General features: G+C 32.5%; 2 protein-coding genes and 1 long non-coding RNA gene across 6 annotated transcripts; 2 read left to right on the top strand and 1 right to left on the bottom strand.

The window, feature by feature from the left end:
* The first annotated feature begins 1,191 nt into the window (after positions 1-1,191).
* Positions 1,192-2,502, top strand: LOC115881489 (alpha-aspartyl dipeptidase). Its single transcript, XM_030898985.1, has 5 exons — positions 1,192-1,466; positions 1,586-1,677; positions 1,755-1,940; positions 1,996-2,281; positions 2,340-2,502. The coding sequence occupies exons 1-5, from the start codon at positions 1,369-1,371 to the stop codon at positions 2,398-2,400; spliced, it is 723 nt and encodes a 240-aa protein (XP_030754845.1). The 5' UTR covers positions 1,192-1,368; the 3' UTR covers positions 2,401-2,502.
* LOC115881488 (zinc finger CCCH domain-containing protein 13-like) lies at positions 2,411-9,472 on the bottom strand. Of its 2 annotated transcripts, none has more exons than XM_030898984.1 (11): positions 9,116-9,472; positions 8,811-9,058; positions 8,036-8,549; positions 7,473-7,782; positions 7,145-7,410; positions 5,896-6,160; positions 5,502-5,699; positions 4,757-5,076; positions 4,512-4,597; positions 4,255-4,455; positions 2,411-3,373 (listed from the first exon to the last, which is right to left on the bottom strand). In XM_030898984.1, the coding sequence occupies exons 1-11, from the start codon at positions 9,288-9,290 to the stop codon at positions 2,546-2,548; spliced, it is 3,411 nt and encodes a 1,136-aa protein (XP_030754844.1). In that variant the 5' UTR covers positions 9,291-9,472; the 3' UTR covers positions 2,411-2,545. The 2 variants fall into 2 exon arrangements, with proteins under 2 accessions (XP_030754844.1, XP_030754843.1); XM_030898983.1 differs by having other exon boundaries at positions 4,512-4,600.
* A 149-nt stretch (positions 9,473-9,621) lies between these two features.
* LOC115881596 lies at positions 9,622-10,873 on the top strand. Of its 3 annotated transcripts, none has more exons than XR_004050060.1 (4): positions 9,622-10,136; positions 10,209-10,295; positions 10,470-10,590; positions 10,642-10,873. It is a non-coding gene; the product is annotated as an uncharacterized LOC115881596 (long non-coding RNA). The 3 variants fall into 3 exon arrangements; XR_004050061.1 differs by having other exon boundaries at positions 10,660-10,873; XR_004050059.1 differs by having other exon boundaries at positions 10,470-10,873.
* The last annotated feature ends 6,489 nt before the right edge of the window (positions 10,874-17,362 follow it).

A 17,362-nucleotide genomic window follows, 5' to 3' on the forward strand; every position in this document is an offset into this window, starting at 1 on the left:
ATTTTGGTACATTAAATTCCCAGGAACTGTTTATGTGAACTTTTTAAGGCAGACAACTTTTTGAGAGCATATTTGAGAGATTAATAGTTATATCTCCCCGTATTATATTGAATATTTGAAAAGATTTAAGAAAAATTTATTTTTCTCGGTCTTTTATTTCTATTTTTTTCTGTTAACTTTCAATGCAATTTGGAGCCAAAAACCTTCTTTAATAGCACAAAGTATGAATATGTCATAGATAGCTCATATAAGTAATTATGAAAGGGATAATTATTACTGTATAATTACATTACATATTATTTAATTGTTATTTTATTCATACAATTTATAGATGACCTTTAGTTCGATTTACTTGTAAATCATACCATACGATCGAAAAAAAAACGGCGTCAGCGATGGCTGTAATTTTATATGTTATCGATCGTCATTTACAAGCCAACTGTACGCCGTTTTTTTTTCTATCATACGGTATTACCCGTTTATTTGCTTTTTAATTCACGATTATTTCATTATTTGTACAAACTAAGTTAAGCAGGAAAATTAAAGTTATATATTATTTTTTCGAATATAATAGATATTTTTAACGAATTATCTTGAAAAAAATATATGAATATCTAAATTAATGCTAACAAGCTTTGGTATACTACTATTTTTTAAATATTTCTAAAATTAGATTGTCTATAATTTAACTTTTTTTACTTCACAACTCTAATAACTATTTTATGTTTTTATTTATTATAAAAAAAAGAAAAATTAGATAAGGGCTAGGTATTTGAGTAAAAACCACTTAAGGTTTATTTTGTTTTACAAAATTTTTAGGCATGATCAAAATTATATTTTGTAGGTATGTTTTTAGTTATTTAAGAATACATTCCTAATAGGGCATTAAATTAATGTATTGTATTAATTTAAAATGTTAATGTGACTGTAATTTATGAAATTAGGAATAAGTATTATATAATAGGACACAATGGACTTGTTTTTGAATAAAGAAAATTTCATGAATGTGATTTTATTCCAAGCTTTCCCGAAAATTTTATTGAGCTGGCAACGGCGAAAAAAACCAAGGCCGTTAATCTTCATTTAATAATTATGTGATTTTGTTCTGTAGGGTTGGGTAGAAATTAAATCACTTTATGGCGATTTGAGCCATAACAGCTGTCAAATAAAATTTGAATTGTGGCAAACTTCACATATATTTTGGAAATTCAGCTGATGAGCTGAGAAATTTTTATTTGATTTACTAATCTTTTGATTATTATTGATTTATTGATAAGAAATTGATAAAAGGATCATCTAATATAATTTGATTGAGTTTATCATCAATTTTTCTTAGCTCTCATAATACTTAGACGCTTATTTTTAAAGATGTCTAAAAGACAAATTTTGTTGCTTTCTTCCTCCAAAGTTCATGGATACGAATTTCTGGAATATGCTTCTCAGGATATAAACGATTTACTTTCCAGGTAAATTATTATACACCTTAGTTATACACCATAAGTTAATTTATTATAATTTTAATTCAGTAGTAATATAAATGCACTTTTAATGAACATTTTTAAGATTTATACGTTTATTTTTAAAGGAACAATGTTTCTTCAGTGCTGTTTGTTCCATACGCTCTAAGTAATCATGATGAATATGTAAAACGCGTAGAAAAACCGTTTAAACAGTGGGGTAAGTAACATTTTGTATTTATTTATACTATTTACCTAGTTCTCTTATATATAATATACAATTACCTGATATATTAGGATATAAGGTTGTTGGAATCCACACTCAGGAACATCCAGTTCAGGCAGTAAACCAAGCAAAAGCTATTTTTGTTGGAGGTGGCAATACATTTCGCTTACTCAAAAAGTTGTACGATTTGGATTTAGTTAAGGCAATTAGAAAACGAGTTTTGGAAGATGGAATTCCTTATATTGGTGCTAGCGCAGGTAAAAATTTTGTTAAAAAAATAAACTTTTTATACAGATGTATATAATTTCACAGGAACTAATGTAGCAACCAGAAGTATTAATACAACTAACGACATGCCCATAGTATACCCACCCAGTTTTGATGCTCTTAAATTAGTGCCTTTCAACATAAATCCTCATTATTTGGACTTAGACCCTGATTCAAAACATAAAGGTGAAACAAGGGAAGAAAGAATTTTACAGTATCAAGAAGAGGAAGATGCTTTCACGGTATTAGGTTTGAGAGAAGGCTCAACACTGTATGTTGAAGGAAATAGTGCAATTTTAAAAGGAATCCACAGAGCCAGACTTTTCGAAAAGTAAACCTTTTCGAATTGTATGATATTAATAAATTTAATACATTTTTTTAAATTTTAGAAATAAAGATCCAGTTGAAATTGATGTAGGATCGGACCTTAGTTATCTCTTAAAAGAATAAATAAATCTTATTATTGTCCTCAAGTTTTTATAATCATTTCCAAATATATTAATGAAAATAATTGTAACTACCATAATTAAATAAAACTAAATTTATAAACTACAATTGTCTCTCGTTATAAAATTAACTCAAACCAACAAAACTTTTATAGGCACCTTTCAAACAACTGAGTTGCTATTTTAAACAACTCGGGATCGTGTCTTTTAGGTGCTTCGACGTAAGCATCGTTAATAGGCAAGTTGCACAAGTGTCTTCTGAGTGCCAGATCCCGTCTGGCTGATAGAGCCCTGCGATGGGGCCCCACACTCGAAAACAACGTCCTTCTAGCCTGTTGCTTCTCCTGATTGGCCACCTGAATAGCAGCAATCGGATGAGAAATGTTTAAATCTTCTGGATCAATCTTAGATTCAAAGTAGTCTTCTTTAGGTTCATCTTTTATTTGAATTTCTGGCTCTTCCTTTATTTCTTCTTTGATACCGTTAGCTGTAACTTCAGTTGGTTCTACTTTGATTTTAACATTGTTGACTTTTGAAGTCTCTTCAGCTTGTTCATTCATTTCAGCTTCAGCATGCTCTCTGAGGATGTTCTTGACTAAATCTTCTCCGGCTAGTTCAACAGAAACGCCAAGACTGACCAAGATATTGTGGGGTTCCCATCGGAGTTTGGCAGAACTCGTGGGTTTAAGTCTGGGTCTCGATTCCGCTACTAAACTAGCCCAGTCCACGCCTAAAGCGTCACCAATGCCTTTGATTCTGGATTCTTCGTCCAGTTCGTCTTCGGAAATTTCCTCGAAATCGAGGTCCATGTTTTCGCCGTCTATGGATTCCTCTTTGGGGACGCTCTTTGCCGGAGATCTGGATGGAGATTGTGATTTTTGAGGCGTGTTAGGTAGTTGTGTTGAGTCTGTGGTGGTGGCTGCGTCGCCATCGGTCTGGTCGGGTTGTGGTTGTTCGGCAACTTCATCCACGATTTCCTGTAAAAAACATATTATTTGTGTTGACATTAAAAAAACCTAGAAAGAAAAAAAAGCGCTAATAAATTTAGGCGATTGGTTTTTTAATGAAAAAATGGATTCTCCGTGTAAAAAATTTTGAAGTCGATTTAAAAAAAACGGCGTCACACCGGTCTCTGAAATTGAAAATCGATTATATAATTTCTGTCAGGCCAACTGCTATATGCCATTTATTAAAAATTGGCCAAAAACTTTGTGAAATAATAACTTAATGATGATATGATTGAAGAGGTTAACGCATAGATAAAAAAACAACAAATTTAGATCGCAAAGTGCTCATAAGGTCAATGTAAAACTATTTGGCGCTATTCTTACAACGGTCGCTCTCCAAAGCTTTTGATAATTTCGGAGCGGCTCGACTTTTTCCGGAATTATGTCGCCTAATATTGTTTATTGAAATTTATTATTTTTTAAAAATACAGTGCTGCATATAAGAAACTTTATTTTATATAGGGACATGCATGAAGTACCTATGAAACATTGGAAACCAACGTTATACCACGATCCACGATGGTTTTTGCAGTTCACAGTTCACACAGCTTTTTAAGTTTTTAATGCCACTTTTTCACAATTATCACGGGTTTGAATAAATAAAATTTAAATAAACCTCAGAAGATAGCAATAATTGCTTTGAAAATGGCCGCTTTAAACACTTTTCGGTTTAAATTTTGAAAGATTTTATAATTTTTGAAGTTTCTGATGTTGACAAGAGAAAACAATTTCCGTTTTTGTTTGCGGTTGTTCTTAGCAACCGTTATAGCAGTGCCCTACAAGGTATGCGCTCCAAAACAATTATAAGTTTTGGCGGAAAGCTGATGTTATTTAAAGTTTTAATTACTAACCTCGTCTCTGTTTAATATGTCATCAGCGTCATCGCTAATCTCACTCAAAGCGTCATCGTCCAAAACAGGCGCAGCCGCTTCAAGACACGGCCGTTTGGCTTCGGTTGCACCCTCCGCAGTTTCTTCTGCGGGTCTTTTAACAGCGGCTGGTACGGGAGAGTCTTTTTCTGGATCTGCTGCTGCTACTGGAACAACTGGAGCCTGAAATTCATTTTGTTATACATTTTTATTCAAAAGAAAAAGATTCAAAGTATTACTGGTTTTTGTTCTGGTACATGTTCGGAAGTTACCGTTTCTGGTCTCGGTTGGGTAACTTCTTTTCGACGACTTTCGGTGTTGGAGTCTTCTAGAATTAAATAGTTATATTAATATTTAAAGTGTGAAATGTCGAAAACAATATTTGGACTTCAACAAAAACACCAAACAAACAGTATAAGCAGCAGTCGGAATTTTTAAAATGAACTGAAATGCACCAAGCATATAACAAACACGAAACACTTACCGTTAGTATTTGAATCAACGTTATGGGAGGCCGCGCTTCTTGGTCTAGAATTGTCCCTTTCCCGCCATTCGCGGTTCGGCCATCTTCTCCTGTCATCCGGAGGCCAATTGTCCATTCCACGATTGTAATGTCTCCATTCTTCGTCAGTTGGATGCGGTCGGTCCATATTTTCCCAACCATCTCTATTCTCCCATTCCAGTGGTCTCCTTCCTCTATTATCCCATTCGTGTTCTGTATATTCTGGATCGACCCAATCGCCTCTGCCTTTTATTACTCCCGAACCTCCCCCTCTTGCGTCGGTTCTACCATAGCCTCTACCCCTATACAACACACAATATTGAGTAATAATACCACAGAATACTTTAGATAAAGTCTATCCAACTATCTTCAGCCTATCTTATTCAAAAATTGAATAACCTTTACACAAGAAATAAAATCCCAAAATTGAAAAATTGTTGGTTTAAATCCCAACGGATAAAGATGTTATATTATCTTTTGTAAATTCAGTATTCTTACTGTATATTTTTAGGATACATTTTTGAGCCCCACGTTGGGCGCCAAAATAAGTGTGTAGCAGATTTAGTTATCAAGAACTTATTATAAATAAAAAAACAAATTACCACAATTCAGAGAGCTGGGTACCGTAGGTTCGTTTATATTTCATTAGAGAAAGACTAATAAACTATAATATTTATTATACTCATTCACTCAATAACATTGTTAAAGACATTTCTGAGCTATTTACCTTTCCATATCAACTCTGTCATCTCTCATGTCCCACATATCTCTTCTTCCGCCTCTCCTATCATCAAGGTAGTCTCTCCCATCCACAGGCAACCTTTCATCTCTCGAACCTTCATTATAATGGTCCTCCATCTCCAAGTATCTTCTGTCGTCATGTCTGTTACGATCGTAAGGGCTCTCATAATCCTTGTCTTCAAGCCTAAATAATTACAATAAAAGAAGACCCAAAAAATGACAAATCTTTCAGAAATGGATTTAAAAAAAAAAGATTAATAATTTGCAGTTTCAACAATTCCTCTAAAAGAAATAAGTTAATATACGAATTCCAGAAAATTTCTTTATCATTTATTCTAGGATAGTAGATCACCCTATAATCAAAATAAAACTTTGCTTACCTCCTGTCATCGCGCATTCTGGCCCCCAATCCGCCATAGTCTCTACTCCTGTCATCATGTTCTCTGTCATAACCTCTCTCTCTGTCGAAGCTGCGATCGTGTATATCCCGATCGATTCTGTCATGTCTGTCAGGACTGTTTCTTCCGGACTTGCGCGTATCTACCGAATGACCTCGGGTGTCTCTCCTGTCCCTCTCTGCGGAATGACGTCTACCTGGTGGTATTCTGTCTTCTGGTAGCGGGAGGAGACGTTCTACGCGATCACCTGTATATTTTTTGTATTAGGGATGTGCATAAAAATCGATATATCGAACTATCGATACTTTTTTTAATAAAATATATATTTTTTACGTAAAATAAATAATTTAGTATTATCTTACTAATTTCCGGAATTAAATCCCTCAAATGACAATGGACACTCCAATTGAAGTCACATATTATGAGAATTAAACTCACTTGTACACTGACAAAATTATTTTCGTTTACTAAATGTGATGTAAAAAAGAAATTTTGATATAAAATACATACAAAAAAATCTAGTCGGTAAAAATAAATTTAAAGTAATTTTAACAAACCGGAAACTAATTAAATTATACAAGGAAAATTATCGATATTTTAAAATATCGATATGCCGAGACATTCTTAGTAAAATACACCACAAAATTTACTATCTTACCTTTCCTTGTCTAAGATCTTATCTATAGGTTTATCTAACTCTCACGTTCGACGAAATCACCTGTATAGTTTTTGTTAGAAATGTTTCAAAAAATCGATATTATCAAATTATCGATTTTTTAAAAAATAAAATCAGAGTTAACTTCTACTACAAAAGTACATTTTGACATTGTGTACAGTGTACCTACAGCTAAAACATGAGATAAAAAATAACCCTTGGTGTTCAAAAGTGCCTTGAAATAAGAATGAGTCGATGATTTCATTAACAATAGACATAAAACTTGCCAATTTATCAATAACCAAATAAGAAAAAAAGTTCCTAGATATGCAAAAAAATGCCAGTAAAAATAAACTAGAAGTAAATAATAAAAGTAAGCTAATAAAATTATAAAAATAAAAATATTGTTATTTCAAAATATCGATATATTAGAACATTCCTATTAAAATATCGATAATATCGATATTTCACAGTATCGATATATTTGGACATTCCTAGTAAATACTACACCACAAATATACTCACAAAAGATACTCTCAAAGATACACCTTAAAAACCTCAAAATTATATTCTTACCTGTCGGTTTATCCAATCCTCTATCTTCTCTCCTGCCTCTGTCTCTTCCTCTTCTATCATTGTCTTTCTTTTCCAACTCCTTCAGCCTCTCTCTTTCTCTCTGCCTCTCTTGGCATCTGGCCAGAGCCTCTTCGCGCTCTTTCTCTCTTGCAGCGTCTCTATCGTCCCTCCTTCTGTCTCTATCGCGATCCCTGTCCCGATCTCGGTCTCTCGATTCTCGCTTATCTTTTCTCTTGTCGGTGGTGGATCTGTCTTTAGCTCTTGAACTAAAAAAACAACAAATTTAGTGTAAAATTATTTAAAATTAAGACGTTTTAAAGTATCTCACCGTGGTCTGTCATCTCGTTTGTCTCTTCTGTCCGGACTTCTTTGATCTCTCCTAGAGCTACTTCCAGAAGTTTTTGATCTACTAGTAGGAGATATTTTTCTATCTCTGGAGTGATTAGAATCGGGAGATTCTCTCTTTTTATTATCTTTCGAGGATTTGTTGTCTCTTCTCGGCGATCTCGAGTCTTTCTTTTTGTCCCTTTCTCGTTCTTTTTCTCTTTGTTTGGCGCGTTCTCTTTCCCGTTCCCTCTCGCGTTCTTTTTCTCGCTCTTTTTCACGTTCTCGTTCTCTTTCACGTTCTTTTTCCTTTTCTAAAATCATATTTATAATTATATTGTATGATCGAAAAAAAAACGACGTCAAAGACGGTTGGGGAATGAGAATCAATGACTATTTTGGCGAGGTCAATCTCTAGACGTCATTTGCTAAAAATTGACATAAAACTGGTCAAAAATACACAAATTTATTTCCAAAAAAGTATTTTTTCTCGAATTTTAAACTACACCATTTAAAAATCATTTTTACTCAATATAAAAATAAATTACAACTTATATCTTACATTACCTCTTTCCTTCTCCCGTTCGCGTTCCTTCTCTCTCTCACGCTCCTTTTCCCTCTCCTTTTCTCTACTACTCTTCGGACTCGGAGTCCTGTGCTTCTCCTTCCTGTCGCTGGACCTACTCAACGGCCTGGGCGACTTCGTGTCCAAAATATCCTTCTTCGTTAGTACCGCCTTCGGTTTAATAGGTGGCGTTTCAGACTTCTTTTTAACACGCACAGGTGACGGAGACTTCACTGGCGGCTTAACAGGGTGCGACTTAATTTTTTTAGGTTTATCCCTTGTCGTGGCTGATTTTGAGGACTGATGCTTGACGGTTTTTTTGTGCTGTTTTCTGTTGCGGTCCTCCGAGCTGGATGAACTGTTTCGTTTGGTTTTGGATTTTTTCAGTTTCTTGCGTTTTGTGTCGATCGATGTTGAACTGGATGAGCTGCTCTCGTCGCTGGTTGAACTCGAGTCGGTTGATGTTGAAGAAGAGTCGCTGGAAGGACTGCTTTCCTTTCTAACCTTTTTTTCTTTCTGAAAAAATATATAAAACACTTATGGTAACTAATCTAATTTCCGCCACTGTCTTAATTATCGTCATATTTCGATATTTTTAATATATTAAATAAAAAAAAACTTTTTCATAAAATTTTTTTTTTCTTCTAAATATCTTTTAAAAAATATTTGTTATTTGTTAACTTATTTATTGTTATTTATTGTTTTATTGTTTATTTTTTTGTTATTTTTCCACTTAAAACAATTAACTACGTTATAAATAATATATAATTTTGTTACCCTTCGAGCTTTGTGTTCCATTTTCATTTGTATTTCTAATTCTCTTTGCAATTCTTGTCGTTTTCTTTCAAGATCATCAGGATCCGCATCTTCTAGTTCATCTGGATCCCACCGATCCCATCCTTGTTCTGAACCGTGCAACCTTTTATGGGCGTCTTTTGCATGACGCTTTTTCGGTTCCGGTTGGATCTTAGCAGCTCTCTGCTTCGATGGGCTGATAAGAGTATGAGTAGAGGAATACTTACAACCTATAACATATAAGGTATTTATTCGTAATAGGGGTTGAACAGTGAAATGAGTTGTACCTTTGCCGTAGGGACATGAACCGCTTTGTGCCCAGTGATGGCAATATTCCGCTTTGTGTGTGGTGGAGCTCGCTTTAATGCCGAGACGTTCAAACACACTCGGACGACTTTTCGTCAGAGATTTGGACTTTTGCGTGAGATTCACTGTTATTTTTCTCTTGACTTTATTAGACATCTTCAGGTACAGTTTTTGAAAGTTTCTGGGCCGATAGATTATACACACTGAAGCCTACCATATTTAATAATTTATCATAAATAATTATATCCTTCCTTCCGTCTAATTATTTTCGCGTGAAACACTACAAATATGCGGAAAATTTCCTACACAGTTCACAGCTTATTTTTATTTTTATAGAAAATGACAAATGACATATGACATGACAATTATGACATTTTAAACATTTTCCGGATTGTATAACTAGTTGCCTACCCCTACAAAATTTAAATAATTTTTATATCCTTTTATTGGTTGTTGATTTTAAATAAAATTTTAAAATATGTTAGCACAGATAACACATAATCCAGATGGCTCCTTACGTGTTAAAAATTGTCACCCCAATTTCACTCCAATTTGGGAAAATATTGGAGTGACATTTGAATAATCTGAAATTTTTAGATTCCTTTTCTAACTTTTTTGGGAGGTTTTGCTTCTCTTGCACAGATGTCGCTTGCACTTCAGTTGCGTGGTTGCCAAACGTTATATCGAAATATATTTCATTTCATTATGAATATATAAAATTAAAAATTATGTAATTTATAAACATGAAATAGATATGGATGTTAGGTAATACCGGATGTTAAATTAATATATAAATATTTAACTTAATACGTACATTATTATTTTATTAATTTATCGTCACATGTCATTTACCAGTTGCCTAATTACGAAAAGTTTCATATGACATTAACCTCAAAAATGATCTTTGAAAACAAACAACAACAAATAACTCAAAGAAATAACTACATACTACATAATAATAACTGATAATAATGACTTTTAATGGTATAAAGGCTGATGAAGGTAATTATAAACATTATTTTGAGTTTGTTTAATAAAATATAGGATACAATATAACTAAGCAAAATCAAACAGTTTTAGACAACCAATACAAGATTCAGAACTCGGCATCGCGATAAACAAGTAAAATTGTACATTCAGGAACTCGTTTAAATATTATAGGTAAGTAATATTTTCACAAAAGTAAACATAAAGTAATATAGAATATTACCTGTGATAAAATGTTAATTAGTGACGTATATTTATTCTAATCACATTTAAATTTAAACTCAAAATTTTCATAAAGAAAATGATAATTTTTCATAGATATAAAGTAAATAATATTACATATTTCAGGTTGATTGAAGAATAATCTACAATTGATTAGAGCCTATGATGATGCGAAGATAATTAATATCACCTAACTTTAAGAAACCAGCCTAAAGAAGTTTACATGCATCTCATCTAACCATTATAGGTAATAATTTACAAAATTAGTCATTTTTGATTATAATATTATGGTACTTAGGTACATTTTATCTTCTAGATCAGTAGTGATTTTTCATAATTGGAATGAACTCACAGATAGCAATGGGGCACTGCACCGAAGCAGTATTACAAAATGTGAAATAAAACTGTAGTACAAATTGCTCTATAAAATTTAATAGAAATAAATTTATTTATGAAAATTAATGAAGTTTTATCTTTCCTAGGAAAAAAATAACAATTATATTTTGAACAATTAATTTAGAACATTAGAGTTAAAAAATATATGAGTTAGAAATTGTAACACATATTTTTTAACTCTATGTTATTCTAACTTAGAATAACATATTTTTAATAAAATTGCGCTTATACTTTATACTTTTTTGCTATTATATCAATAAGAACTAACGTAAGGAGCAATTCATTTATACTATAAACACACATGCATATTTTTTGATCTTTTTAAAACCAGTGAATGATGTTGAAATATGCTACACCTATTAATTCTTATTAACTAACTTTATAGCTAGACAGTTGAAAATTTTACAGATAATGTATCTATGTTGCCGCTATAAGAACAAATTCTAAAAACAGAATTAAATAAATGTTTATAAATAAAAAAGTACTTTCACTAAACATTATCGTTTAAGTAAGAATTTTACACAGAATATTTAAGTCCTCGAGTGGCCGTGTGGTTAAAGGCGTTAGGGTACGAACATAGTGGAGGCAGGTTTCCGCTTTCCGGCAGCCAGCGCCGTCTCTGGGCACCTATTCTTGATCACTCGCATCTTCAAATATGGCTCACATCTCGCATCTCCGAAAAAGCCATATAACAATACACGTGATGCGTAACTTTGCATATATGCATCACGTGTATTGTTATATAGCTTTTTCGGAGACGCGAGCAGGGTTCGGAAGTAGCTAATTAAGAGGAAATTTACCTGATTAACTAACCTATCCTAACCATATTGAAACGCCGCGCCCGCCGCCCCGGGGCCGCACATAGGGGTATTTGGTCTATAAACCTGGCCAAAAGTGATATTTTTTTTATTTTCATTTTTTATCTTAACTGAATACAAATCTATAAATACTAAATGTAAGCACGTTTATTAGCTTTTTTTAAGTCGTAAGTTGACTATCAAATAAATAATATATCTCAATTATAAGTATGAATTATCTTAAATGTATTCTGAATATTTCTAAGATTATAAAATAGTGGAATTGTTTGTAGTGCTTTTTTGTGTGTGCAAATTGTTTATAATAACTGTCATGATGGATACAAAGCTAGCTGGCAAGTCCTGTTTTATGCCATATTTTTTTTTGAAACGTTTCCTTCTATTCTATTTCTTTATAATGTTTTATATTTTAAAAAATCAGAGGCATTTTTATAAGGTGTAAGACTATTCGGCAATATTCCGCATTGAAATTAGTATCCGTTCAATGCTTAAAGTCTCCAGCTTTGGAATATGTACAAAAATCTTGCCAATATTTGCCACTGCCAAAAAAACATTGATTTAAATAGATTCTTAAAGAAAATAGTCTTTACCCTATAACACCCATCCTCCCTCAAATATCGTCGATAATATACAAATTACTTTCTTGTTCTAGCATCCTCATCCAATTGCTTGGTTTTGCACAGAATGGCCCTATTTGATCGGTGGAAAGGGTTTCAGAGTAGAGGAAAAATATTGTGTAGGAAAAACAAAATGAGGTTCCATATTAGCACCCTCTCCTCTAATAATTAATATTACTAGCAAAAAAGCAAAAAAATCATAAAACATAATTTCGGCCAACTTTTAGTTCTTAATACCCTCTGTGCGCCGTCGGCGCCTGCAAAAGCAGAAATAAATAAATTTTCGTTCCGGTAAAAGCGAGAACGCCGATGAACGCTGGTTGACGGCTCCTACCTGCTTTCACTGTGAACTAGCCGATTTGATAACACGCTTTAATTTTTCAAGGTTATAAGCGCGAGGCGGCGCGGCGCGGCGCTACTATGTAACCATATACAGGGTGTCCCAGAAATACGTGCAAGTATTTTAACTTAACTGGTAGTATATATAGTTCAACCCCAGAAAAACGCCTATGAGGTTTTTTTCTAAATAATTTTTTTTTGAAAATTCGGAATTTTTTGAAAATATTTTTGGAATTTTTTTGCAATTTTTTTAGTTTTTATTTAAAAAAAATAATTTCTTGATAATATGGCAACATAGGTAGTAGATTAAATTTATAAGAAAGAAAATCCAGAAAAGATCCAGTGGTTCTCAAACAAACCTCGAAGTATTGGAAAGAATATGTAAGGACCAAGAACTATTGACTACAATAAAACGACGGAAAGCAGCATATTTTGGTCATATTTTTCGAAATAACAAATATAGTTTCCTACAGCTGATCGTTGAGGGAAAGATTGAAGGACGACGAGGCATCGGGCGTAAACGGTTTTCCTGCTTGCGGAATTTGCGCCAGTGGTTTAATATAGGAGAGGCAAGTGCAATTATCCGTTTGGCTCAAGACAGGGAGGAATTCCAATTGATGGTCGCCAACCTCCGATGAGGAGAAGGCACATGAAGAAGGTTCTCAAAATTTTAGCAAAAAATCATTTTTTTTGGAAATTTTCAAAGTAAAATAACTCCGTTATTTTGGACTTATTTGAAAAACGATAAAGAGAAAATATGTTTCTTTTATCGAGATCTACCACCCTTTAAAATACTTGCACTTATTTCTGGGATACCCTGTTTATAACAATACACGTGATGCGTATACGCAAAGTTGCGAACGATGTCAAGAATAGGTACCCAGATTGGCGCTGGCTACCAGAAAGCGGCAAACCTGCTTGCACTGTGTTCGCACACTTAGGATTTGAAGGCGTTGAGACGTAGTGAGGCAGGTTCGAATCGTAGGCAAGGTGACTTTTTCTTAATCTTTTTTTTTATTTTTACATATTTTTACATATTTATTTTTACTTATTTATTATTGATTAATACAATTTTTAGCAATGTGTTTCTTCATTTTTTTTAAATTACTTACAAGCGCATTCAAAATTTCAGCTAAATCGGAAAAAAAGTTTACAATAATATAATGTCTGATGTTGTATAGATAATGTGCGAATGGTACATTCAATGATAATGAACCCTTCGTGCGCGAGTCCGACTCGCACTTGGCCAATTTTTTTTGTTAATTGAAACGTTTAGAATTTGAATATTCGTTCAAAAATTTTTTTTTTAATAAATTTATTTATGATAAACAATTTATTAATGAAAATAATATGACCGAATTTCCTGGAAAGTTTTTCAAATTTGTACATATGAAAACCTAGCTTTACCACTTATCATAGAAAATCTCTATTCCTTCCCTTATCACGGAATAATAAAGGAACGAACCATATGCGACAAAGATAGGAGATTTAGATATGTCGTTACTGTCTTTTGTTTTTAACGGATATTTTAAAAGGCGGGTAATTTACCTTTGACTGTCTTTGATTATAACTGTGTGTGATTAGTGATAATTATTATTAAAATGTCTGGTAATAAGTGCCAATTTTATAATTGTGGGATTTCTCGGAAATCAGGTGTACATATGTTTAAGTTTCCTGCGTCAAGAGATCCTAATTTATGTACAAAGTGGATAGAAAATTGTGGTGAGTTCATTCATATAGAATTTTTTGCACATTTTGTATGTAAAAATACGGCGTTAAGTTACCTTAGAAATGGTGATCGATGGCTTTTTACCATATACCGTTTGATCGAAAAAAACGGCGTCAGCGATGGCTATGAAATGAAGATCGCTGTCATTTGATATGTAAAATTATATGGGGAATGTCATCGACCATCATTTCCAAGCCAATCGGACGCCTTTTTTTTGGATCATACGGTATGATTTAACACATTAAGAATTGTCCATCGTTATTTCTTTATCTATGCAAAGTTTATGATGGATAAATCAAGTAATTAAGTGGATATAAATTATAAATGAATCAGTGAACATAAACTGTTATAAATTATAAGTAATGCAATTATTGAATATACCATACGATCGAAAAAAAACGGCGTGGGAGTGGGCTTGGAAATGAAGATCGCTGTCGTTTAATAGGTATGTAAAATTATATGATAAATCTTATCGATTGTCACTTCCAAATCAACATGACATGCATCTGTATATCATTATCTCACGACTAGAGTTTCCAAACTGAGATCCCGAACGTGTACTTACGACCGAATAAAATTCGTTGTCAGCATTGCTTTTGAATATATTAATTGCTGTCATTATATATGTAAAATTATTATAGGCGATGTTGACGACCGTCATTTCCAAGCCAACTTAATGCGCTTTTTTTCAATCATACGATATATGTACAGGACATTCATCTAATTCGACACTGACATTTATAGCAAAACCAATTTAGAATGCTGAACAACATAAGACATTTGGACGATATATCTATTATGGTGGAAAATTATAATAATCCAATAACCATTGCAAAATAATTGATATTCGAACAATCAGCATTTTCGATTTTTGACATTCTATCGCGAACCAGTGAGAAATAAATACAAATTAGAATTTTGGTTTTGTATAATTATGACTAAAAATTTCAAAAAAAAGATATTTTTCGAATATCCCTGCATACATCAATATTGATACTGATTGAGGTACATATAATACTACACAGGGTGTTCTATTTTCGTGTGTTTTATGGGGTTTCTCGTTTATGAGTAGAGATACAAATATGTGGTTTTCACATCACTGCACTTTTAAAAAAAAGAAAATATAGATGCTACATACAGATTTGTCATATCTTTCTTAGGTCGCTATAAACACTATAAAATTTCTTTGTCAGAGATCTTTTATAAAAGAAATTTTAAGAAAAATTTGACAGTGTTAATATACAATATTTTATAAAATCACATATCTATGTGTATCATCTTTAGTTTTATAAAAAAATATGTGGAAACCGCATCTTTGTACCTCTAATAATAAAAGAGAAATCACAAATGTAAAACACGAAAATGAGACACTCTGTACAACTTTTCGTTATGATATTTTTCCATTGTTTTGTTATATAACCTACAGGGCCGTGGTTACAGCCGGGGTGTTTTTAGAGGACAGAAATAGCCGTAGAAATTTTTCTCAAAGAAATATTGTAATTGTTTTATAGGAAACGTAGGTACATAAATAAGTTTGTTATAAACTTGTTAGAGAATAAGAGTTTTCATAATATAACATTTTTCGATTTGATGTTTTCCTACAAATTTATTCTATAGGTTATATATATAGGGTGACCCAAAATTACAATATTATTATATTACAGTATTATTATTAATATATTAATATTTAATTATTATTAATTACTAATTTGAAAAGCCACTTCAATATTTTACTAGATATATTTTGTATTGTTCTCCGACCGTTTTTTAAGTAAACATATTTTTTTGCATTAGAACCGCACATTAAATTAAAATATCAGTTCTTTTCAAAAAGCGGGTAGTGCTTGAAAATTAAAATTTGATGTTTTAATGGCACTACAAATCAAATCAAATAATATTAAATCAATAGTGTTGACAGACGCCTACTGTGTTTTTTTTGCATATTTAACATTCTTTTCAAATGGGATTATTTTTTAACATGTAATTACCCGCTATTGATTTCCACATTTAGGTATTTGTTTACAATCGGTATCATAATATTTGCTACTTTATTCTTCATCAGAAATGTTACCTTGATTAAGTCTATGTGGAAGCGTACATACGGGAGTGGTAATGGGGGGTAAAATGGTGGAAAAGATCACAATAAATCAAATAAAATTATCACAAGAGAAATTAATAATGCCAATAATTACTTTAAAAGACAAGACCAATCCAACTTTTGTTTTCCACAGTCATAATATCTCCAAGTGCAAACTAAATTTAATTTATTACTTTACTTAAGTACTGCCAAACTCTATGTCTAGATGTGCCACTGTCCTAACATATATCTAGTCCTGGTAGTTTTGTACCTCTTGCGAATGTTTTAATACGTTTTTCAAGTGAAACTTCTTAACGCGCGCTGGAAGTAAAAATTCAAGGCCGTGAAACACAAGCTAAGCGAGACTAAAAGTGGTAAAGACAGCCTATGGCTTAGAAATACGTAGTGACGCGACGTGTATTTGTAAGCAGTCACCGCGTTTATCAAAAATATTGATATTTCAATACAAATGTTGTGAAAGTAAATCAAATTATTTATTAATTAGATACTATAGACTATACACTTCATCTCCTAAGAGAGTGAAATAAGGGATGAAAATTTGTACAAACATTTGTTAAAATCGGGTTTAGAAGTATGAAATTCTGTTTGTTCCTTATGTAACGTAATTTAGCAATAACAAGCAATTTTTTTTTCGTCCACACCTCATTTCACCCCGTTAGAGGGCGAATTTCCAAAAATTGTTCCTGAGTGCTAAATTACGTTACATAAGGAACGTCTGCGCAAAATTTCATACTTCCAAAACCGATTTTAATGAATTTTTGTACAAATTTTCATCCCTTAATTCTTATGGGGCGAATGCCTAAAATTCGCTTCTGAGTATAACTTTCATCACTTGATGAACCTCTGTACAAATTTTCATACTTCTAGGACAGATTTTTTTTCAGAAAGTTCACCCCTCATTTCACCCCCTTAGAGGGAAAATTTCCTAAAATTGCCTCTTAGTGCTAAATTAAGTTACATAAGGAACGTCTACGCAGAATTTCATACTTCTAAAACCGATTTTGACAAATTTTTATACCAATTTT

The sequence above is a fragment of the Sitophilus oryzae genome, unplaced genomic scaffold, assembly GCF_002938485.1.
Source record: "Sitophilus oryzae breed Bouriz unplaced genomic scaffold, Soryzae_2.0 scaffold_172_pilon_pilon, whole genome shotgun sequence".
Classification (NCBI taxonomy): Eukaryota; Metazoa; Arthropoda; class Insecta; order Coleoptera; family Curculionidae; genus Sitophilus; species Sitophilus oryzae.